The sequence below is a fragment of the Protopterus annectens genome, chromosome 1.part2 (assembly GCF_019279795.1).
Source record: "Protopterus annectens isolate FY-2018-M chromosome 1.part2, PAN1.0, whole genome shotgun sequence".
NCBI lineage: Eukaryota > Metazoa > Chordata > Ceratodontiformes > Protopteridae > Protopterus > Protopterus annectens.
Window position 1 is genome coordinate 363,456,588 of NC_056727.1, and position 24,358 is coordinate 363,480,945.

General features: G+C 38.6%; 1 protein-coding gene across 1 annotated transcript in view; it reads right to left on the minus strand.

Moving 5' to 3' along the window:
• Positions 1 to 24,358, minus strand: part of TRMT6 (tRNA methyltransferase 6 non-catalytic subunit) — a 742,618-nt gene that overhangs the window by 519,426 nt on the left and 198,834 nt on the right. Inside the window, exon 5 of the mRNA XM_044056438.1 lies at positions 21,562 to 21,601. Coding sequence (XP_043912373.1) covers positions 21,562 to 21,601 — 40 coding nt within the window. The remainder of the gene's footprint in view (positions 1 to 21,561; positions 21,602 to 24,358) is intronic.

The following is a 24,358-nucleotide window of genomic DNA, read 5'->3' on the forward strand; positions in this document are numbered from 1 at the left end:
TTTGGGACCACTTCTTTTGGATATTACACACTTCGTGCATCGGGGTTCTTGTAACAAAATGTTTTTTTTCTGCTGTGGCAGCTATAGTTTTATTACTGCATCAGAACGTGGCTAAAATCCTCTTACTGATGTGCTCAGCTACAGCTTTCACCACCCATCATTCCGTAAAGCACATCTGTCCCCCATTCAGACAGGTGATTCTAAGTCAAATGCAACTGGATAACTGGTGTCCCCACTCACAAAAATGTTAGGTGATGTTACGTGTCATGAGTATTAAAGTATCTTTCTCTTTTCCAAAGAGGTTGAGGCAAAGCACTTGGAGTGGTAAAATGTGTTTTTCCACAAACCTCAGATCCCATCGTTCACTGTGTAATATTCTATAATGTGTTCTTGCCACTTTTATGTCCATCTTAAAATGTTTCCAAGTGTATCCTGACTGCCTCCAACAAAATCAGATTATTATTACTGAAGTTTTCTTGTTTAATCACCATATTAATAGAGCTTTCTTCTTTCATTCACACTTTCCAGCTATAAATTTACAATATATAGTACTCTTGGATTACTTGTTTTGTCAACATACTACCTCGAGGCATCACAGACCAAAATGAGGATCCTCTATACACAAGGTTAATAGCAATCGGATACTAGATTGTTTTAATTATTATTAACTTGCATGTTTAGAATACTAACAACTCTAACCGAGTTAAAATATCCATCATAAGACAGCGGTCATTATTCCATATCAAGGAAAGTTCACTGCAGGTACAATGAACCTTCACATTGGATTTCAATCATGGAATTTGGTGCTGCAGCATATTCTTTCAACTCCATTCACAGCTCTAAGCTCACTCCAATGATAGTGGTGGTGCTCCTTTTTCCTGCTTTCAAGCTTCATTTCTCTGCTTGCGTCTCCCAGGCAACAACTTTCACTTTAGATTATAGCGCATCTGTTCCCCTTGTTACCCCAAGACCCGCCATCTGCAATGAGAGCGTACAACTGCTTAATTAACCCCTTTTCAACTGGAGCAGCAACTCGCCTCATTCATGTGCCCCCCCACATTAATCTGTCTACCTCCTCTGCTCCTTATCTCTCTCAATCTATACACACACACACACACACACACACACACACACACACACACACACACACACACACACACACACACACACACACACACACACACACACACACACTTGCGTCATTTATTGTGTGCGTGCAATGAAGACATCAATAAATTAATGATATGTGTGTTTAGTTGTGTTTTGCGGTGCTCAGGGCTGTAAACAATCTTAGATGTCTGTGATATTAATAAAGAAAAAATGCATATAACATAGTTTCTGTTTTAATTTTCCTTTAATTATTGGTCATTGAACACAGTTGACAGACGTATCATGTTAAATAATGATGTGGTAACAGGTATGATGATGTGGCCCATGACATGATTAATACAGAAGAAGGGATCTCGCTTCAGGAATAACAGGACCCTGGCAGCCGCATTAATGGAACCAGCAGATCACCCCCACTTAGACATAAATAGATTCAGCTGAGAATTCAGTAATTATGCAAGTTACAGTCAAGTGCCCAGAGTGCAATTAAAGATTTGCAAAGGACTGACAAGATTAATTGAACTGGAGAACTACGGAACAAACTGCCCCCCCCCCCCATTATTTATAGCTTTTCCAGATTTTTTGTTCTAAGAGGTTGAGACAGTAAGCGCGGTACTCAACTGTACCGCTTTGGCGCATTGAATCAGTAGTACTTCAGTAAAAAAAAAATGATAATAATTACCTTAGGGCAGGAATCACTCAGCGAGGTTCTCACACAGTTTTTTTTTTCAGAGTTAATCTGCACACTCTGCAAAACATATTTGTTCGACCAGAACCAGGGATTATTTATACACGAGTCAAACATTACAGCTTTTCACCCACAATATTCTCATCAACGCGCCTAATTCTACAGGGGAGATGTAGTTGGAGGAGAATCTTTATAAAAAAAAAAAAAACACCTGATTGCAGCCTCCAATCGCATCTCCAGTGTATTGGGTGCATTTAGTGACAGTCTAGGGATTCTCTGTGAATAAAATAATGCACTTGAAGTTGAAACTAAAAAATGTACTGTTTTGGTGATACAGTTTCCGTTTTCAACAGAACAGAGTTTTTTTTACAGCACAATAAAGAAATCGCAAGTTGAAAACTAGAAAATATATACAAGTTTGAAAAGGGGGTGGCGCGCGCCCCTGCACCCATGCCTAAATCTGCCACTGCAATGTTATCAGAGAATATGGTATAACTACTATAATCAAAATAATAAAAAAAAGAAGCAAAAAGTTTCTTCCAAAAACAACTTGAAATGGATTTAACATTCTTATCATTAAATACCAATGGCTTAAATAATGCAAATAAAAGAGCAAACTTACTAAAATATTTAAATCTAAATAAGGTACAAGTAGTATTTCTCCAGGAAATGCATTTTAGGACCAATGATAGTTTTATTTGGAACCCTAAGGACTATATACAGTCTTAGCTCAATCCTCCTATAGAACAAAGACAAAAGGAGTATCAATTCTCTGAAGAAAAACATAATCACTCCAAAAGTTTTTTTATAAATATGAAGACAAAGAAGGTCTACTACCATTTGTTATAATTAAATTTAATAACAGAATATGGACCTTAGCTAATCTACATTAGTTCCCAGGAATTGGAGCAGGAATGGTTAAAAAACACCTAGATTTTATTTCCAACAATTATAAAGAAAATGTTATACAGGGAGGAGACTTTACTTGTACCTTAGAAGCTTCTGAAACCACCAAGAAGTCTTTTCGCACAGCAACTATTTCAAAATCCTTAAAAAAAATGGATTGATTCATTTCATTTGACACTTTGAAAGTAAAAGATAAATCCTTATTATTTTCCCATAAATTATTCGTAGTTCAAGATTTACAAACAAAAATCCTCAACTTCTCATAGATCCATGCCCCTTCTCAGATCAGGACTCTCTGATAATGAATCTCCAAATAGAGTTTAAACCTTTAATCCTCTCAACTAGAATTCCATCATATATCACGAAAATTAAAGAATTCAGACCCTGGGTGTTGTCAGAACTACAATTATTTCTTGAAATTAATAATACAACAGAAATAAGTAGAGTCATGGTTTGGGACTCATTAAAAAAGTGTATTTATTTGGTAAGACCCTTAGCTGGTACAAAAACAAAGTTAGAGAGTGGGAATCTGAATCATTAGACTTGCAAACCAGACTCTTGACAGCAAAATCTAAAAAAAAAAAAAAATCAGAATTGTCCAGAAGTCAAAAAGAAAAAGGAACTAAATAAAAAATATAATGAAATTCTAACATCAAAACGTGTCTAGCCTTGGAAAAATTAAAAATACTAATTAGCCACCTCCCCCAGATATCTACATAACTTATCTACAAGAATTAAAATACAATCTAAAGCAAATAACGTTAGTAGTATATATCATGAAAAGAAAGGGAAAAAAGTATCAGATATAGGAGACATCCTTGAAGCATTCAGGTTCCATTATATGGAACACTTCAAACAAGAAGAAGATTTAGATACCAACCAAATAAACTTAGATACAAACCTTATCAATATAAAACAATTCCCGAAAACTTAAAACTAGACCTACAAAAACCTATATCCTACAAAGAAATTGTTGACAAGATAAAAGAAAGCAAATCTAACAAAGCTCCAGGGATAGATGGTATAATTACAGAAATTTACAAACTCTTCCCTTCAACAGTAATCTCCCTTTTTCATAAAACTTTGCTTGAAGTCCAGTCAGAAGCAAAAATACCACTCTCATGGAAATATTCTCTCATAACACCAATTCTAAAAGATAATAAACCATCAGGCCTTTGCACCTCATACAGACCTATATCATTACTGAATAAAGATTACAAAATATTCATGTCAATACTAGCTAACAGAATGAAAATCCCACTTTCAAAGACGATTAATAATGATTAAACTGGATTCAGGCACACACATGATAATATTAAAAGGATACTTACTCATAGATTATGTGAATAAAGAAGATAGAAAAACACTTGTAATCGGATTAGACATAGAAAAAGCCTTCGATTCCCTCAACTGGGAATATCCATTTAAAACTTTAGAATTATTTGAATTTCCTCCTCCCTTCATCTTATTACTAAAAAACATATATATTAATAACTTTTAATTACAGGAAATTAATAACAGGAAAGTAAATAATGTGAGAAGAAATAGCCAGGGAATTGTTATGGCTAGGCTTGTATAGGCCCTAGGGCTGATAGCATAGTACCAACCTATGAACTTAGCCTACATTAAAATTAGGTCATTTCACCTCAGAATCTATCCATATAACAAAATGTACTAAACAAGGATGCCCCCTTTCTCCTATTTTATTTGCTTTGGCTATAGAAATACTTGCAGAAATAATACGCAATAATCCAAGATAAAAGGAATAGAAGTCTATGACCAGTACATATCTAAAATAATGCTTTTTGCTGATGATATTTTATTAACCCTATCAAACTCCAGAGAGTCATTAGGAGAGCTAGAAGTAATGGAGAAATTTTATAAGACTTCAGGTCTACACTTAAGAAAAAAGAACTACAAGTTACAGATAAATCCATCATAGGAAAACAAGAACTTACGCTAAATTATTTAGGAATAGTGTTATGCAAAAATATAAATGAAACAATATTAATAAATTATAAAAACGTTATTGAAACAATAAAAATATATATAGAAACGTGGAACAAAGTTAACTTTTGAAGACAGATTGCTATTAATAAAAATGGTCTTATTGCCAAAAATACTATATGTAGCATTAACAATACAGTTAATTCCTGAAAGATGCATTCTTAAAGAAATAAACTCATGTTTAAATTTTTATGGTAACCCAAAAAAAAAAATAGAGTTGCTCTAACTCATCACATTAGACCACCCTGGAAACAAGGAGGATTGAACTTCCCAGAAATAGAAACATATAAAAGCATCTGTGTTTAAAAGTGGTCTATATTAGAACATCAAAGTTTCAAAACTTCGAATGTTCTAATATCGACCCCTATTCAGTGAACGCTTACAACATCGAACATGCAGAACAGCAATTTTTTTCCTAGGGAAAAAATTCACTGTTCCAAAACACATACAACAAAAGCACACCAAACAAACAGCAATCCACACACATACACTTAAAATCTTACAATTAACCCTACACTAAAAACTGTACATACACCACTAACTATCCACTCAGCTTAACCCAAGCCCTAATCCTAAGGTCCGTCACTATCGCACACTCACCTCACTCGTGCCCTAACTCACCTACCCCGCCCTAACCCTCACGTCCACACAATCGCACACTTACCTGACGCACGCCCTAACCCTAACTCACCTAACCTGCTCCCAATCGTGCACTTACCTGAACCTGACCCGTAACTTTCCACCTTAGTGCTGAAAATAGTGAAGTGTCAGAAATGGACAACCAAATTCTTTCCCTAGGAAAAAATTCAGTTTTCTGTAGCTTCGCTATTTTCAGCATTTGCTGAACAGGGGTCAATATTAGAACATTCGAAGTTTTGAAACTTTGACGTTCTAATATAGACCCCTTAAAACTACAATAGACTGGATAAACCCAAATTATTTTGCCAACTGGAAAGAATTAACAACGGCTATATTAACAAAGGAATTTAATCTGTTAAAAAAATTTTTAATAGTAGACAAATCAAACAAACTCTGGTACATACTATGCATAAGTATACAATATAATATAACAAAACCTTCTAAAACAATACTGATTAATTATTACATCAATTCCTTTAGGAAACTTATCAATGCAAACATAGATCTAAAACTTTGGTTTGACCTTTTAACCCCATTTACCATCACGGAGAACTTTCCTCACAAAATATATAGGGAAACAACCTCCTGGGAACAAAATTGATTCTTATGCTGGTTTCAATGTGTAAATAAATTAAATGTTTTAGATATACATATGATAAAAACTGCTTACAATATTCCAACACAGGACTAGTTAACCTTACAAAGCATTCTAATGTACACTCAAGATTTATGCAGATTAATTAATAATTCCTCATTTAAAGATGTTCCACATCTAATAAGTTTTCTGTATGAATTCATATATAATAGTTGTGAAAAGAAAAATTCCATTTCAAATCTATATAGAGTTAATAACATATAAAACAATTCCCAAACCATCACACTGGCAGTTCTTAACAAAAGGTCAGTCATTGCAGTTAACAGAAGAAATTAAAACTAACATCTTACTATCAGTTAACTGCAGCTCTAACACACTGTACTGGAAAATATTTAACTGGAAATACTTACATAGAGCATTTTTAACACCAGATAGAATTAAAAAGATCAGTACTACTACAAATGGTTTTTGCTGGAGGTGTGAAAAGTCAAATAAAGCAGACTAGATTCATATTTTTTATGAATGTAATAAAATTAAATCATATTGGAATGGAATCAATCATTTTTTACAAGCTTTATTTAATGAATCCTTTACCTTAACTAAGTATTGACAATTCTAAATGTAAATGAAGGTCCCTACCTGAGTAAGACAAATATGTACTTGTTATGGACAATACTTGCTATATCTAGGAAATGCGTAACCAGAAGGTGGAAAGACCTTGGAAGAATTCTACACTTTACTGAAGACGACTGCATTGATGGAAATAAAAATCAAAGCACTATGAATCTATCCCAGGCCATTGGTAAATAATCCTTGGAAGAAAGTTATCTCTTTGTTGGACACTCTGCAATAATCAATATTGTATCTCCGATAACTGATCTGTTAATTCTACATTGAATAACATACAGTGTATATAATTGAAAGTCAGGCTATTGTAAATACTGTATACAGTTTAAAATATTTAAAAATATTATGCAAATGTTATTTTAATTGAAAAAAAAATTGGGGGGAGAAATTCACTTTCTGTCATCAGAGAAAGAAGTGATTAAAAAAAAAGAGGAAATGACAGCTAAGGCCTTGGAAGGTGGCAGGGATGCCACTGTAGGAACAGTCTGGATCCTGCACCCCAGAAAGACAGGATTGTGAGAAGGAGTCAGAAAGGAGATTTTGAAATTTATAGTGAAACCCCAAGCTCTGCAAAAGGGAAATTTTGCAACAAAGCTTCGGGAGAGGATGCCTGAAACACGAAGTTTTCCAAGTAGGGAAAGGGTTGGATCCCCCTTAGCCTGCAGAAAGAAATCACAAGAGCAGGGCATTTGGTGAATACCCTTGGGACAGTAGAAAGGCCAAAGGGCAAAGCGAAGAACTGAAAATGCCACAAAGCACCAGAGAAATGAAAAATCTTCCTGAAAACGGGATGAATTGGGACACAAAGATAAGCATCTTTGTGTCCAAGAAAGCAGAAGAGGGAACAAAATCTGAAGGGACAACATTCGAAAAAAAGGGGACCTTCAGAAACAGAATAGTTCTCCAAATACCCTCTTTCCTAGGCACCAAAAGCCTTCTGGAGAAAAAACCCTTCCCCTTTGGGAAACTAACGTCCTGAAGAGTTCCCAGAGTTGAGAGATCCCAAAGCACCCCCCACTGTTCCCAAGGGGGCTGAAGAATGCCCATAAAAAGGGGCGGAAAGTGATTTCCAGACCATGAAATACCCTAGGCAGATAATGGATAGAACCCAGGAATCCTGAGAGAGAGAAAGAGGAATGTAGCTGAGAACAGGACAGTCAGCCAGAACCTGGGTCTGTTAGGAAAATGAGACTTCTGTGCCGCAGAAATTTGGGTAGCTTTAGCAGGAGAAGCCCACTTCCCACCCTTCTTACCCTTGGGGGAGAGAGACACTCTACAAATGAAGGTGGCTTACTGGGGTAATTTCTCTGAAAATTAAGCCTCTGGAGAAACAAAAACATGTTTATGCTCCTGCAAGTCCTTGTCCTCATCCTGAAGAGATTTAAACAAATGAGCAGTAGCTTCATCAAACAAGTGTTTGTTGTCCAGAGAAGCATCCATCAACTTAGCCTAAATATCATCAGGCAAAGGTTGAAGTCAAAGCCAAGAATATCTCCCCATCATAGAACCAAAGGTGGCAGCCCTAGAAGAAGCGCCTGCTGCATCATAACTACACTTAATGAAATGATGGAACAAAGTCCCTAACAGGAAAGAGCAGAAGTCTTCCCTTCAGGAGACTGGAGATCAGAAGTTATCAGACACGCCTGGGAAAAAGCCAAAATGTACCTGAACATATGGGTCTGATAACGGACAGCCCTGAAAGCTAAGGTAGCAGAAGCACAAACCTTACCTAGCCTTTCCATAGTTCTGCTGTCTTTATCAGAAGGAAGTAATTTAGTGGAAGGCAGCAAATGAGATGGCTTGTCTAATGCCACAGACACCACAGAAGGGTCAGAAGGTCACCTATATAGGAATTTATAGTCTTCCGGCATCCTATAAAATCAATTGGGTATGTTGGGGGCGGGGGGGGGGCTGGGAATCAGGAGCCTTAGATGCAGTAGAAAAGGCAGCTAAAACAGGAGGAACAGCAGGAGGTCTAGGAGTGACCATTTGCAGGAGCTCATAATACCTGTTCCGTACCTCAGAGACCTGGACACAATCCCATTTAAAGCACTCCATCAATGGAGGGGGGGGGGTGTGGCCAAGATGCTGGCTGGTTAACAGCACTTTCTCTCAGCTCTGCTATCCAATACACATTTCTGAAAGAAAATTTTAAAAAACAGGACAAGTTAACTTATCAAACTTATGGATTAATATTTCTTATAGTTCCTGGATGACTATACTAGGAATAGCATTTCTTTATTTGCTGATTTTTCTGTCAGAATCTTCTCAAAGGGGACACTGATATTTCCTCAAGAGGAGTTACTCCAAAGGCAGTGTACAGGACCAATCTATGAAGAAAAAACTGTAAGCCTTGCTTACCACTGTGAAGACTGGTAGAGAAGGGTGAAGGCTGCCAGCCTAGTCAAATAGAATTTGATACATAATTCTGTCATTTGTGACTATAAATGTAAAATACAGGCTTGTGTCTTAAATGTAAAATGCTGTTTCAACAATGTGGCAATATTGCCATCTGCTGTAAGGAAAACTACGTCAAGCATTTTAAATCTTTCTTTTGAAGTTAAAATTATTTCAAATCTGTCCTTTGATCTAGATAGTAGTGCTGAAGAGGCTAGCTGAGCACATTCTTTCTATTGTTTTAACTTAAGGAATAATTGGTAGAGTTTACATATGGAATGTCCTTTACTGCTCTAAGTGTAAAAGAATGTAAATGCAGTTTGTGTGGCCTGGGAACCAGGAAGGTGTAAAAGATGATTTAATGTTTGGCAGAACTGCAGTTTCAATTTAAACAGTGAGAACCAGAGATTATTTGTCTTGATATCCAACCTATAGCACTGCCTGTTGTCTTAAGTAAGTTATTTTAGAAGTATGTTTTCTTGCAGCAAGCTATGTTAGAACTGTACTACTGAATTATTTTAAGTTTGTGTGATCTCTGAATTTTTGAATGGCACTGTGATATAGTACCATTGTCTAGCGTTTTTAGTATTTACTATTAAATATTTTAAAACCTTTTAACTGTGGCTGGTTTATGTAGAGATAATTTAAGCTCTAGAGTACACTGCATGCTTATAAATGATCCTGGACTAAGCCCTTCCCACAAGCCTTGATTGCTTAAGTTACACTACTACTGGATATTAATATTGCACAGTAATAACTGGACACCCTTTTAAGGGCCTTTGGTGGTGGCAGTAATTACTACCATATAGTCTGGGTATAGGGGTACAGCTGGAGAATCTGTGTCAGCCTTTCCCAGGACTGTCTGTGAAGTTGTATAAATACTTATCTCAAAGTGTGTCTGTGTGTGTCAGCTACTTGGGCAGGGACACAAAGCACTGGTTGGACAGAGAGGGTACTGGAGGTTTTAGCTTGCCAGCAAGGCTAAGATCCCGACCCTATAGCTGTGCCAGTGGAGAGTCTTACTGGGGACAAAGGGAGCGACCAGCCCTGGACTAACTGTGATCTCTGTGTGCTCTTAAGGGAAATTGCATTTTACTGTGTGTATCTGTTATCCTTTCCTCTCATATGAGACACCCTCTCTGGTGTTAGTGGCGAGGATTGAGGCTCCTTGATTGCTGGGCCAGGGCACAGGCGTCACAACCACAATAAAGGATTTATCCATAAAAATAGATAACAATGGACAGTAATCTGGAAACTTTCAATGAAGAGAGCACTAAACAAATGGAACTGTTGAAAGAAATGACTTTATAGCACAAATCCCAGATTGCCGGTAGGGAAGACTCCCTAAATTACCTGGAGGGTAGAGTAATTGAACAAGAGCTTCTTGTGGAGCATCTTTTAAAGCAAAGTACTTTTTTTCTCAGTAAAATTGATGATCTAGAGAACAGATCAAGAAGGAACAATCTACGTATTTATGGCTTGCCAGAAAAAGCAGAGGGAGACAACATGATAAACTTCCTCACATCTTGGCTACCTAGCATCTTAAATCTATAGGAGTTCCTCTCTTTTTGCATAGAGAGGGCTCACATGTTGTTGGCAACTTCCTCATTTTCTAATAAGGCAAACTCTAATCCAAGATCTATTGTTGTATGCTTTCTCTCTTCTTAAGACAAGGAACTGGTATTAAAAACAGCATGGGCTAACTCTCCAATTAAGTTTAATGATATTATAAAATTTGATAATGATTACTCATCTGCAGTGATTACAAGAATAAAGGAATGTTTACCACTAATTAAGGAACTTAAAAAGAAACATCTTAAATTTCATCTCTTGCTCCCCGCAAGAGTTAAAATATTCTTTCCAGATGGCACCAAAAAGTTTGACACACTGTACTCAGCTGCTTCATATCTAACAATATTTTAGATCAAACAGAAGAAATGGATTACTCATTTTCCTTACTTAAGCGTCAAGGGAGAAAAACTGGAAAGCAGTTGACAAGAGAAAGAAAAAACTAAAAGATAAATAACTTTTTACCTAATGTCCTTTTTTTCTTATTCATATTATCTGTTACACATTCAAACTCACCAAAAAGAATTTACACTTCTCATAAATCACAAGGAAAAAAGGTAAAATACTTTGTATTCTCTTTCTTTTCGCTTGGGTTCATTTACTTTTGTTAAATCAGTCATCATTAAATGCATTCAACAAAAATATTTAACCTTTAGCACGGTCTATTAAAAGTAATATACATAGTGTCTCATCAATAATCTTAATTCACAGTATTGCGATTTACTAAACGTAGATGTGTTAATGTACTCTAACAGTCTCAGAGTGCTTGTGTGTCTGTAGGTCGTGGGGGCAAGTTTTGAGTTTAAAATTATTCAAATGTATCTATTACAAAGTAATTGTTACACAGGTTATAAAATGAATAATACACTGCAAGCATATATATTTAAATCTCTAGTTAAAATGGTTTTACTTCTTTAACTGCATAAATCATATACTCAATGCATAAAATTAAAGTGTTTAAGTGCTTTGTAATGCTATATGAGCAACAGTTATGTGAAAGGGATTACTGCAAGCTTGAGCCCTAATTCTGAAGTTTTCAAAAGTGTTTACTTAACTTCGTTCTTGGTTTCTGCCAAGGTCTTGTGTTAAAACTCCTCAATTCCCTTTTTTTGAAGCTTTTCCCACGAGCTTGAGTGGTTCCATGATCTAAATCCCTTCACAAAAGTGTGGTTTGTTCAAAATTAAACTAAGAATGTCAGGAATGACACAAGCACACTGGCTAGCAAGCTAGCTGCACTAGCTGTCTGGCTATTTAAAGTGATACAAACTTAAAATGGTTTTGCAAGCCTATTTAAACTTATTTATGAGCTACTTTATGTTTAATTTATTTATTCATAATAGACCTACTTCTTTTTTGGCTTTTAATATGAACAGTAAAAAGAACGTTAAGGCAGCTATTTTTTTTAACCTTTTTAAAAGTTAACAGCGATACCTGTGAGATACTAAACATGTTCATTATAGTCACTGCAATTTAAGTTTATGCAATTTAAGTTTATGAAGTACATTACTTTTATTGTAGGCAGATCGTTTTTCTGTACACATCACTTAATTAGATAACTACTAGTAATAATTGCCTGCCTTTTCTTAGCATATAATGTTATTAGACAGACAGTCAGCCCTGGGGACAGGTTGGCAAGGGTTTTATAGAGTGCACTTGGATGACTTGGCAATTCAAGTGTGGCGGTTCCTTTTATCCCCACAGATTGTACAGTGTGTTTTTAGTTCAACATTTAAGGTTTCATCTTTTTCTTTTTCGGGATGCCTAAGTATATTAATAATATTCTTCTAGCACGAGTAGTTAAATCATTCTATCTACATGGATATATGTTTCTTACTTTTTTCCTTTCCTCTCCGATTATGCCACTTATGTATACCTGGAAATCCTCTACATTATAATTTGGTTATGAATACATCTTTGTTAATGTAAATGGTTTAAATAGTTATAAGAAGTTTGATTAAATGCTTAATTTTTAATCGACAACTTATATTTTTGCAGGAGACGCACCTTTTATAAGCAGACTTAAATTTAGTATTAGTAATTATATCATAAACTAAAGACAAGAGGCGTAATGATTTTATGGAAGAACTCTACAGTAATACCTAAACTTATCAAGATAGTTCAGGAATGTTTTGTTTGGTTACTTTAGAATTGAATGGGAGAATATACACCTTAGTGAATCTTTAATGGATCCCTGGACCAGGAGTCAAGGTAGTTAAACAGATAGAAGACATAGAATACTCAAAAGGAAATATAATGCTAGCTGCAGACTAATTGCATAATGGATGGTAGTGACACTAGCACTATAAACACACACAAAAAACAGCTACTTCAAACGCATTGACTGAATTCACTAACATGTTTAATCTAGCTGACATAAATTAATATGCTGAACCAGATTCACTTATTTATACATTTTCTTCACATAGGCATGGTTGTCATTCAAGAACTGATAGAGTATACATACCAGGCATGGTTGTCATTCAAGAACTGATAGAGTATACATACCAAGAGTATTAAGTATAAAGCTTGGCAAGGTTAAGGTCATTTCATGTCCCCTTTCAGACCACAATGCACTTACATTTGACTCAGATGTAGATGCAAGACAAATGGCTCCTATCGCTAGAATACCATCTTACACAACAAGTTTAAGATTTTAAGGAACTTCATATCAGGGAAATACAAAAAAACTGGAGTCACCTCAGAGAGATATGTATGGGACTCACTGAAGTCTTATTTATATGGGAAAGTTTTAAACCGGTACATTAATAAGAAAAAGGGAATAAAGAACTGGAGTTGCAAACAAGTACTGAAGAGTTAAAACTTAACATTCAAAACAGGATGAATCATCTAACTTAGAAACTGGAAGTTAAAAATAAAAAAATATTTAGAACTATTACATCACAAAACTATGACTGAATTAGAAAAGATCAGCTTTGTTTCTTAGACAATGAATCCAAGAAATCAGAAGAGAATGGCCAATAGAACTAAAAAGATAATAAAATCACATTGTATAAAGGAAGTATATATACCAGGTACTAAGAAGAAAGTGTCAGATATGGAGGGAGTATCAGAGGCATTTAAAACAGACTACCATAATATTAACCTTCAAAGTGTTGAACTAGAACCGCAATATATAATTGCTTTTCTTCAGACAAATTTAAAAATTAAGTTAAAGGATCAGCATATTAAGTTAATTGATGAGCAATGTCTGAAGTTCAATCACAAATCAATACATTAAAGCTTAATAAAGCACCTGGGATAGATATTATACCAGAAATGTTTAAACCTCTGTCCAAGGAAGCTTTAGTTTTGATGTTAAATGTGTTTAACTTAAAGGATGGTATAGCTATATCTCGGTCTTGGAAGTATACAGTAATATCACCTATTTTGAAATCTGAAAGAAGTGCTGCTGAATGCTCCTCTTACAGACCAATATCTCTTCTGAACACTGATTATACACTGTTCATGACAACTCATGCAGACAGAATTAAGCAGTCGCTTCCTTTATTAATAGATTAAGATCAAACAGATTTTATTAAGAACAGAAACCCTTAAGGCAGCATTAAAAGAATATGTGCTCTAACTGATCATGTAAATCTTACAAAGAGGAGCATGGCCCTAGTGAGTCTAGACAAACAATGCCTTCAATTCAGTTGACTGGAACTATTTTTATTGATAGCTTTAGAAAATATGGTTTCTCTCGTTTATTCAGTTAATTAAATCACTTTATGAGAAATCTTCAGCATTTGTCAAGATTGGGTCATGTCTCTCTAAATCTATGTCAATTACTAAACATGCAAAGCAAAGATGCCCTTTATCTCCTCTTTTGTTTGCTTTAGTTATAGAGCCCTTTGCATACTACATTAGAAAGAATTCAAGCATTAAAAGTTTACGGATTGGGAATAACCTCGAAATGAAGGTTCAGCTCTTTGCTGATGACATCGTATGTACTCTAAATGACAATGTTAGCTCATTAAATGCTTTACTGAAGTCAACTGAACATTTTCAGTCTCTGGACTTAAATTCAATGGAAAAGCAAAATTGTTGTTATTGAACTCAACAAAATTAATTTAAATAATAAATTCTCTCAATATCTTGTTTCTGATAATAAAATTAAATATTTAGGGGTTTTATCTAAAGGCCCAAGTGAGACACCATCTCAACTACAATATTTTAAATTGTATAAAATGTCTAATACAAAAATGGAATAAGTTCTTTACAATGGAGGAGAGATTATAGACAAAGTGATCATCTTTCTGAAATTATATTGTATGCAAGCATTTTCTATTCCCCTTCTAAATATGTAAAACAGTTTAGCAAGTTGATGTTAAACAGTCTATGGTTTAACAGTAGACGCAGAATAGCTATTCATAATCACCTGAATGACTGGGAAACGGGGTATAAATCTACCTAATATAGAGATTTATGCCTTATCTGCTATAAAGACCTTATCTTTGAACACCTCTTACTAAAGCCAGACTGAAACAAATCCATGAAAACAATTGGTTGCAATCAAACCACTCAGTGTCACAGTAATATACAGATTTGATATCCAATAATTTATTCAGGATAGTGCAAGGATACATAGACTTTGATAAAAAGAAACATACAAGTTTTGCATTTATAGCTGAAACATTAAAACTATTCAATGATTATCTAAATATTAAAGCATGGTCTTTTTGTTATATCCCACAGCCTGTACTAAGGATTGTATCTCTATACTGATGTGGCCACAATTAAAGCTCTCAAGAAAAAGGAAATAGTGTTTCAGCATTAGTTGTTACATACTAGTAAAACTTCTAACAATGGAACAAGTTGTGCATAACTTTGATCTAGATAGTAGTACATGGTTACCAATACAGTACTTAAGGCAATATATTATAAATTAGAATTTATTTATTTATTTGACATTTGTTAACTGGGATAGTCCATCTGAATAAAAGCCCTTTTTCATTGGAGGCCCGGGGAGAAAAGCTCCACAGTACAAATAAGCAAGAAAAATTATAAAAAATTTAATACAACAAAACAATTACGCAAATGTAGATAAAGCTCTACAGTACAATATAGTAAGAGGCATTATATCATTGAAGAAAAACATAGCAAAGAAATAAAACATTTGAATGAATTTACATTACACATTAGGTTATCTTCAGAAGGTAACTGTAAATACAGAACAGTTGTTAAGTGAGTTATGGTAGTAGGGAAGGGAGGAAGAGAGAGGATAGTGGTAGAGAAAGGGGTGGACTCGTGGGATGATTACAGAGGCAAATCCATGCGCTATTAAGGTACCTTTTGAGAGTTTTCTTGAATTTGGATGTGGGAAATATTTCTTGAATTTGGATGTGGGAAATATTACTAAGTGTCATGGGAAGCTCGTTCAATGCAAGAGCAGGGAAGTAGCTGTACAGATTCTGTCCAATAGATTTTTTTAGGTTTGTGAATTTGTAAAACATTGATCAGAGATTCTGACGGATTGAGGTAGGGAGACAAGTGAGGAAATGCTAGGGTAAGAGGAGGGCTTATTCAAAATAGTATGGATAATGAGAAGTTGGGTAAATAAAAGTTGGTTAAGAAACTCTAGCCAGCTGAGTGTCTGGAGAGTGAGACAGTGATGTGATCTTGAGGGCAAATTAGCTGCAAATCTTGCATCTTTGTTGTAGGTGGTTTCAAGTTTGGAAAGTAGTGAGGACTGTAAGTTGGTTAAAATCTGAGAGCCGTAAAGAGGTTGGGGAGAAGGTAAGTTTGGGCTAGTTAGATCCTGGAGTTGGGTGTGAGGAACCTTTTGTTTCTATAGAGTAAGCCAAGCTTTTTGTGGGTTTTCTTGATGCAGTTACGTACATGAAGGTCAAATTTTAGTTGATCGTCCACTATCACTCCAAGCAGTTTAGTGTGGGATTTAACTATGATCATAGTGTTGTTGAGGGAAGAGATGGTGAATGAGAATTTAAGATGTTAAAGGGATTTGGGGAGGAAGAGAAGTTTTGTCTTTTTAGAGTTTAGTAGGAGTTGGTTGTTTGTAAGCCATGTTTCAGTGAGGTTGCAAGATGTTTCTGTCAGGGTTAGCAGGTCAGGTGGAGCTATCAGCGATAGAAATGATGATGGAATCATCTGAGTACTGTATGAGGGAAGACTGAGAACAGGATGTCTGAAGTTGGGTAGTTAAAAAGAAGGGGGCCTAAAACAGAGCCTTGAGGGACACCCATTTTGGTGGAGAGAAAAGGGGGAAGAGCAGAGAGTCATTTTACCGATTGCAGCCCGTTTGTGAGGTAGCTATTGAACCAGGAGATAGTTGCTGAGGAGAGGTTGAGTTGAGCGAGTTTGGAGAGGAGGAGGATGGGGTGAGAGACTGTGTCAAAGGCTTTTGAGACCAACCATTAGATAAAAAGGTCCCTAAATTTATTGAATATATTTGTTTATTTAATAAACCATGCTGTTTGGGGAAAAGGCTACTTAACTAAAATTTAATAGTTAAAAACATGAAAACATATTATAAAGAGAGTTTACTACAAATCAGTAGAGCTCCTGATGATAATGAAAAAAGATGGATACTTGTTTCTCCTAAGGATACATTCTTATCAATCCAATGGAAGTTATTTGCATGGAAATTTCTCCATAGGTCTTAGAAACCTCATAGGTTAGGATTAATGTTTAAACAAAAAATAGATTGTTGGAGGTGTAAAGCAAAATTGAAGGCAAACTAACAATACATGTTTTTTAATTGTCAAGTGCTTAAAGTATTTTGGGACAAAGTTAACTACTTTTTACAAACAGTTTTTAATGATAAGTTTCAGTTGTCTAAATCATTAATTCTGTTTAATGCTCCTACTCCACAATGTGTACCCAGAGCAAAGTCTTCACTTCTTTGGAATCTTTTAGTCAATGCATACAAGACAGTTACAACCAACTAGTAGAATGAAACATCTCCAACTTTTAAGGACTTCAGAAGTCCTGTGTTGACTGATCAGGAAAAGAACAGAAAGGATTATATCTTATTATATCTATCTCTTAGCAAAAGGTGGTTGAAACACTAGACTTGTCTGCTGTATGATTTCATATTATACTTTGAAGACTTTTTTTGTGTGTTTCATTTTTACTGTTTTTCTTAACTTAAGCTCCTATGTAAATTGTTTGTATCATAAGTTTAATGTTTTTTATATCGTTATACATGTTGTTAACCAATAAGACAGGTTTAACTTCTTATGCAACAATAATTCAGGTGTAACAATAATTCAGATTCCTGTTTTATGAAACTTCAATAACATCTTTTCAGCAACAAAAACACCATCATTTTGGAGATTGTGTCCCAAAAAGAAATTTGAAAGGAGTGTCAGGACTAGTAAATTCCACTTCCTCAGATCCATAGTCTAAAGGACAGGAAATCTAAGATGAATAACCAGTGGATTCCTCATCAGAATCCACATCCTCCTCAGAGGAATCCTGTTCCCTGGGGGTCTTTTAAGGGGAATGGAGGAACAAGGGAGGGCTGAAACAGAGACCCCATGTTTCAAAGCCAAAGCATAAAACACCCTCTGAATGAAATTCTTCCATTCACTCTGTGGGTCCTTAGGAGCTGGAGAAATATGCTTAGTCTTTTGCTTTTTCTTCAAAGGGACATCTGCCTTATAAATCATAGAAGGCACCAGACCTTGGACATCATTCAATAATAGTCAGAACTTCCTCCCTGACCAAAATCTGAGGAACACCCCTAGGCCCCTCAAAACAAAGTCAGCTGTGGTTCCCCCTTAATGTCCAAAGTGGATGTCTGCAAGGCCTCCAAGGACATGCAAGAGATTGGAACCATGTTGGCTTCCAAGATGGTCAAGGCAGAAGACTCAAATAGCAGAGCCATGCAATCCTCTGGGCTTTCACCTGCCTCGGGAGAGGCATCCGGCAAAGGCTGCACAGCAGAAGAATCAGACCTAGATTTCTTGGCCTTCATGGGCATCTGTTGTCATAATCTAAAAGCTTAAGATGTTGACTCTCCAAAGACAAGACCAAGGAAGAAAGCAGAATATGGAGTGTCCTAGGAACAAAAGCCTGACAAAATTGAACAGGACGGATGGTCATTTGGAAGCACTTAGACAAAATAAACAGTCTTTGTGGGGAATCTCTCTCACACACTGGCACTTACCCCTCTTTGATGACATGAAACCCCACAAGCAACAAAACAAAAAGAAAAAGACAAGATCAAAAAACCCCAAATGGGCACTTATCTGAAATGGCTTGGTGAACCAGCAATGGAACAAGCGTTTAGAATGACTATCAAGAGATGGCATTCATACTGGAAGCAAAAAAGTTCCAAGGATGGTACATCTGGACATCACCTTTATGCCCTATGCTACGTGAGGAGTATGTGTGATGTACGGCATACCTTACAGTAACCTAACGGCTTTGGTATACTGGCCAGACATCGGGCCACCCTTGGCAGGAGATCCCTATTGTCCTTCCATTTCACTGTTGTAATATTCGTTACATCTATTGTTATACACTGATCTGTACCCTCACATTTTGTCTCTCTCTCTACTATCTTTTTTCAAAGGTCTTTTCTGTTTGAACTGCTCTGATTTGAATCGCTTCCTGCAAAAGAACCCTTGCTCAGAAAGATGGCTCCCAATATATTTTAGCATTAGAGAGTGAAATAACTTTCCCCATTTTCATGTTTTTTTTCCCTTTTTACCTGCATCTTCATGAATATAGACTGAAAGGGGGGGGGGGGAGTCTAACTCCTAAAGCAGGCATGACTTCTAACTGTATAGCTGTAGGCATTCTCCTGGCACACACATTAGTGGCATTATCCACATTTCATTATGCACACACAGACTTTTATTGCAATTCAAAATGGTCTCTGCAGCTTCAGTTTCAGTGTTTTATCAAGCACATCTGCCATTAGAACCTGTACTTTTTTCTCTCACAGTGATGCAAAACATTACACTGTGTTTCGATGCACATTTTTGCCTGGACTTGACCTGTTTTTTTTTTTAGTAGCATCAAATGCAATCACATCAGGATTGGTTGCACGTACTTAAGAGGTATTTACATTTTTCCTCATCCCTGCAGTATAATGTACGGCTTCCTGGGGGATGGGACTTGACAAAGTAGCTCTAAGGAAGCATTTTAAGGGTATTTTCAAGTATAAAAGACCAAAGGGATAGTTGTGGCCTCGGCTTCTCTAAGCGCTGCATTCTAAATATCTCTTGTTAGTGTCCAACATGGTTATGTGGTGCCCCATTTCAAATGCTACCTGATTAAGCTGAGGACATCCCTAACAAAAACACCAAATGGAAAACAGCTAGATAAAAGGAACTCCTACTTATGTATACAGAGCTAGAGGAGAGTAAAGAACTTCAGCATGACAGCTCTTCCTCAATCTCAAAGTTGGATATACAGTCCAGGAAGGGCTCTCCTCCTTTCTGATGGAGGAACAAAAGCTAAGGTGGACGGTTTCCCAGGAGAGTGATACAATGCAACCCTTGCCACTTTCTTCAGCAAAGCATTTCTGTGGCAGGAATCAGTAGGACACACATCCCAAAAGTTTTCTCTTTCATCAGAAAAAGGACTAGAGATTAGAATAACCAGCAATTTTTTTTAATAAACCAAAACAACTATTGCCATTTTCGGCACGCTATACTATAGAACGAAGTCTCTTATTGGCTGAGCTATCCCACATCCCAGGATGCACCACCACTGCTTCCCCAGATCTTGTTTGTCCGCACACATGCACACACACAGACTGTTGATATAATATTGCCAGGTGTTTCAAGATGAAACAGCTGAACTCGAACCGTCCGATCTCTTCTGATCTCCAAGGCAGGGGGAAGGAGGGTGGGTTATTAGGAATGTAGGCGAGATGGATCCCATACATCTAAAGCTATGGTAAGTACATAACTAAGAGATGTAATGTGATCCTATCTCGCCTACATTCTGTACTGATGGGACAGCGTCCCTAGCACCTGATTCCTGGGTGGCTCACTGGAAAACACTCCTGAGAACTGTGGAACCGAAGGAAGCTCGCCTCTGAGATGCCACGTCCAATTCGTAATGAGAAATGAAGGTGTGAAGAGAAGACCACGTAGCCGCAGCACAAATGCCACTAATGGCAAGCTTAGAATGAAAAGCTGCCGAAGTAGCCATAGCCCTGGTAGAATGAGCTTTCACTGTAGTTGTAAGCTCTCTCTGATCCACTTGGCAATAGTGACTTTAGTGACGGCTTTGCCCAATTTATTGTCCAAAAAGGACACAAACAACTGATCTGTTTTCCGTGTTTGGTGCGTCCTATCCAAATAGAAGCGCAATTGTCTGTGAACATCCAAGGTGTGAAAGATGTATTCCGCTCTGTTTGAGTACTTTGGAAAGAAAACTGGAAGTTCCAATGACTGTTGCAGACAAAAACTAGAACAAACCTTAGGAACAAAGGATGGATTCGGTCTGAGGGATACTCTATCCTTGTGAAAAACCAGGTATGGTGGTTTGACACATGGGGCTTGAAGTTCCGAAACTCTTCTGGCTGATGTAATTGCAACTAATAAAGCAGTCTTCCAAGAAAGAAATTTCAAGTCACAAGTTGCCGCCGGTTCAAAGGGGGAAGAGGTCAAAGCACCTAACACCACATTAAGGTCCCACGGTGGAGCAGGATGACGGTGGAGCAGGATGAGATATCGGGGGCCGTAGCAGCCCCGCACCTTTCATGAAGGCTTTACACAACTTGTTGCTCATCCAAGGTGGTTCTATGCTCTCAGGAAAATTGGAAATAGCTGCCAATTGAACCTTGATGGTAGAGACCGAAGAACCTTGATTGAACAGAGAAGCTAAAAACTTCAGAACCTCTGACACTGGGACAGTTATGGGATCGAATCCCCAGAGTTGGGCCCAAATAGCAAATCTCTTCCATTTGCTGTTATACATTTTCTTAGTAGAAGTCTTGTGGGCCGAGGACAAGATATGTATGACTTCCGGGTCCAAAGCATGGTTTCTGACTATGGTCGGAAGAGGAGGAGCCAAGCTGTTAACCTCAACGAGTGGAGGGACTGATGAAGCTGTCCCGACTGATGGGTCGAGAGATCCGGAACTTGGTCCAGGAACCATGGACCGTCCAGTGCATATTTCCGAAGAAAGGGAAACCAGACTTGACGAGGCCAGTATGGGGCAACTAAAATCATTTTGCTCTCCAAGCGAATCGCCTTCTGGATCACCTTGGGAAGAAGGGGAACCGGTGGAAAGGCGTATAGCAGGCCGGTCGGCCAAGCTTGGACTAGGGCGTCCTTGGGAATCTCCCCCGGAACTGGGGTGAGAGAGAAGAACTGTTGGCATTTCGTGTTGAGGGGGGGTTGCGAAAAGGTCGCAACAAGGAGTTCCCCATCTTCTGAAAATCTGAGTTGCCACTCTGTCGTTCAGAGACCACTCGTGAGGGGAGAGAATAGTTCTGCTCAGTCTGCGGCTATCACAATGGATCTCCCTGGAATGTGCGTTGCTACCAGAAAACGTTTGGTTGCAATCGCCCAATCCCATACTTTCATGGCCTCTCTGCAAAGGGGGTAGGATCTGGTCCCTCCCTGCTTGTTCAGGTACCAGACTACTGACATGTTGTCGGACTGAATGGCAATCATGCCCGGGGGGAGGTAATCGTGTAGTGCTTGCAGAGATAGAAGCACCGCCCTCATTTCTCGTATGTTGATGTGGAGGAGACTCTCGTTGGAATGCCACTTGCCTTGGACTGACCTGCCCAGGTAATGTCCCCCCCACCCCATCTGGGAGATGTCCGTAGTCAATGTGGCCACTGGAGGTGGTGGAACGAAGGGTCGCCCCTGATCCAGGTTGGAGGAAAGAAGCCACCAACGAAGGTCCTGTTTGCATGTCTCTGTGATCAGAATGAGGTGACAGAGGGAGATCCTGATAAGACCACTGGACTGACAGGAGCCACTGGAGAATCCTCATATGTAACCTTGCCAAGGGGACTAGGAGAACAGTGGCCGACATGGAACCTAACAGTTGTAGGACCATCCTGGCTGGGGCTCGGCGTTTGAGGAGCAAGGCTCGAACTTGAGACTGTAATGTTTCTATCCTCTCTGTAGGAAGATAGACCCGCATTTGCTTTGAGTCTATCTCTACTCCGATAAACCATATGCGCTGAGATGGCAGCAACACAGACTTTGCCCAATTGAAGGTGATTCCTAGGGAGTTGCCTAGAGATATAGTGGCTGCTAGGTTTTGTAAGAGTAGACGCCTGGAGGTGGCAGTTAGGAGCCAGTCGTCTAGGTATGGAAACACCTGGAATCCTAGACTTCTCAGGTGAGCAGTCACCACCGCCAAACATTTGGTGAACACCCTAGGGGCTGTGGTGAGACCAAAACGCAGTGCACGGAACTGGAAATGACCATCTCCCAGGCTGAAGCGCAAGTGTCTCCTGGACGCCTGATCTATCAGGATGTGATAATAGGCGTCCTTGAGATCTATGGAGCACATCCAAACACCTTTCTCCAGCCGCGGGAGAATGGATTGCAAGGTGACCTTCCGGAACTTGGACTTCTTGACTGATCGATTTAGCTTGCTGAGATCCAAAATGGGCCTCAAGTCCCCGGTCTTTTTTGGCACCAAAAAGAATCTTGAGTAAGTCCCTAATCCGGTCTGGCCTGCGGGGACCGGTTGGATGACTCCTTTTTGAAGCAGCTTTGAGATTTCGATGGCTGCAAGATCCCGTTGACTGGGTGGCGGGTCCGGGATTTTTCAGGATGGAGGGGGGGGGGTTGAGAAAAGGGGATGGTGTAACCTCCGGCGATGATTCGGAGCACCCATCGGTCCTGAGCGATAGTCTCCTAGGCCTTTAGGTGCTTCGAAAAACGACCCCCGACTGGCTCCGGAGTCTACAGTCGGGCAATCCTTCAGGGATGCTGGAAGGTTGAGGAGCCACGAAAGGACTCGCGGTCTCCAGTGTTGCGGGGGCCTCCGCCGCCTCTGGGACGGCATCTTCCTGAAAAATTTCCCCCTCCTCTGCCTCTAGAAGGGGGATCGCCCTGCTGTGAGGAGTAAGTCTTTTGAGATTTACAGAACCACATTTCCCCCCCTCTTCTAGCCTTGGGATAAGGCCTGAAGGGAGTGGAAAACTGTGCCCCTACAGCAGTCAAATTCTTACCCTCTTGTTCACAGCGAGTCAAGGTGTCCTTTACCATGGGTCCAAACAGAGAGGACCCATCGAAGGGAGCGTCGGCAAAGGAAGACTTGAAGGCTTCCGCAAAATGACACAGGCGAAGCCAGGCTTGTCTCCATACAGCAACACCTGTTCCCGCCGCTCTGCTCGCCCCCTCGGCTGCATATGAAATGAGCCTCATGGACGAGTTCGATAACAATGATAGGGTAGCCAGCTGAGAGCTAACCATCTGGGCCAACTGCTCAGGTAGGTTACCAGAGAGGGTATCTGAAAGTTCCTTGACCAGATCCCTCTGAAGTCTGGTGAAGTGCGTCAGATAATTCAGAGACCTTAAAGTAAAGGTTGCTGAAGTAAGGGTGCGCTTCCCGTACCGATCCATGCTCCTGGACTCTTTATTAGGAGGATGGACGGATGTTGAAGCCTCTGCCACATCTTGTTGGGTAGCAGATGCCACCACCAGGGCATCTACAGCCACACCTTTGGAGAAAATCCTTTTCGGGGGCTGAAAGAAATTTATTAGGCGAGCTGGCACGGTTCCACAGAATCCGGGTGTTCCCACGCCCTTCGAGAGATCAAATCCAGAAGCTCATCGAAGGGCGGAGACACCCAGGAGGCGGAGGGCTGAGCCCGAAGGCCTTGAGGAATACAGACTCCTCAGCGGAAGGGGGTTTGGACTGCCAG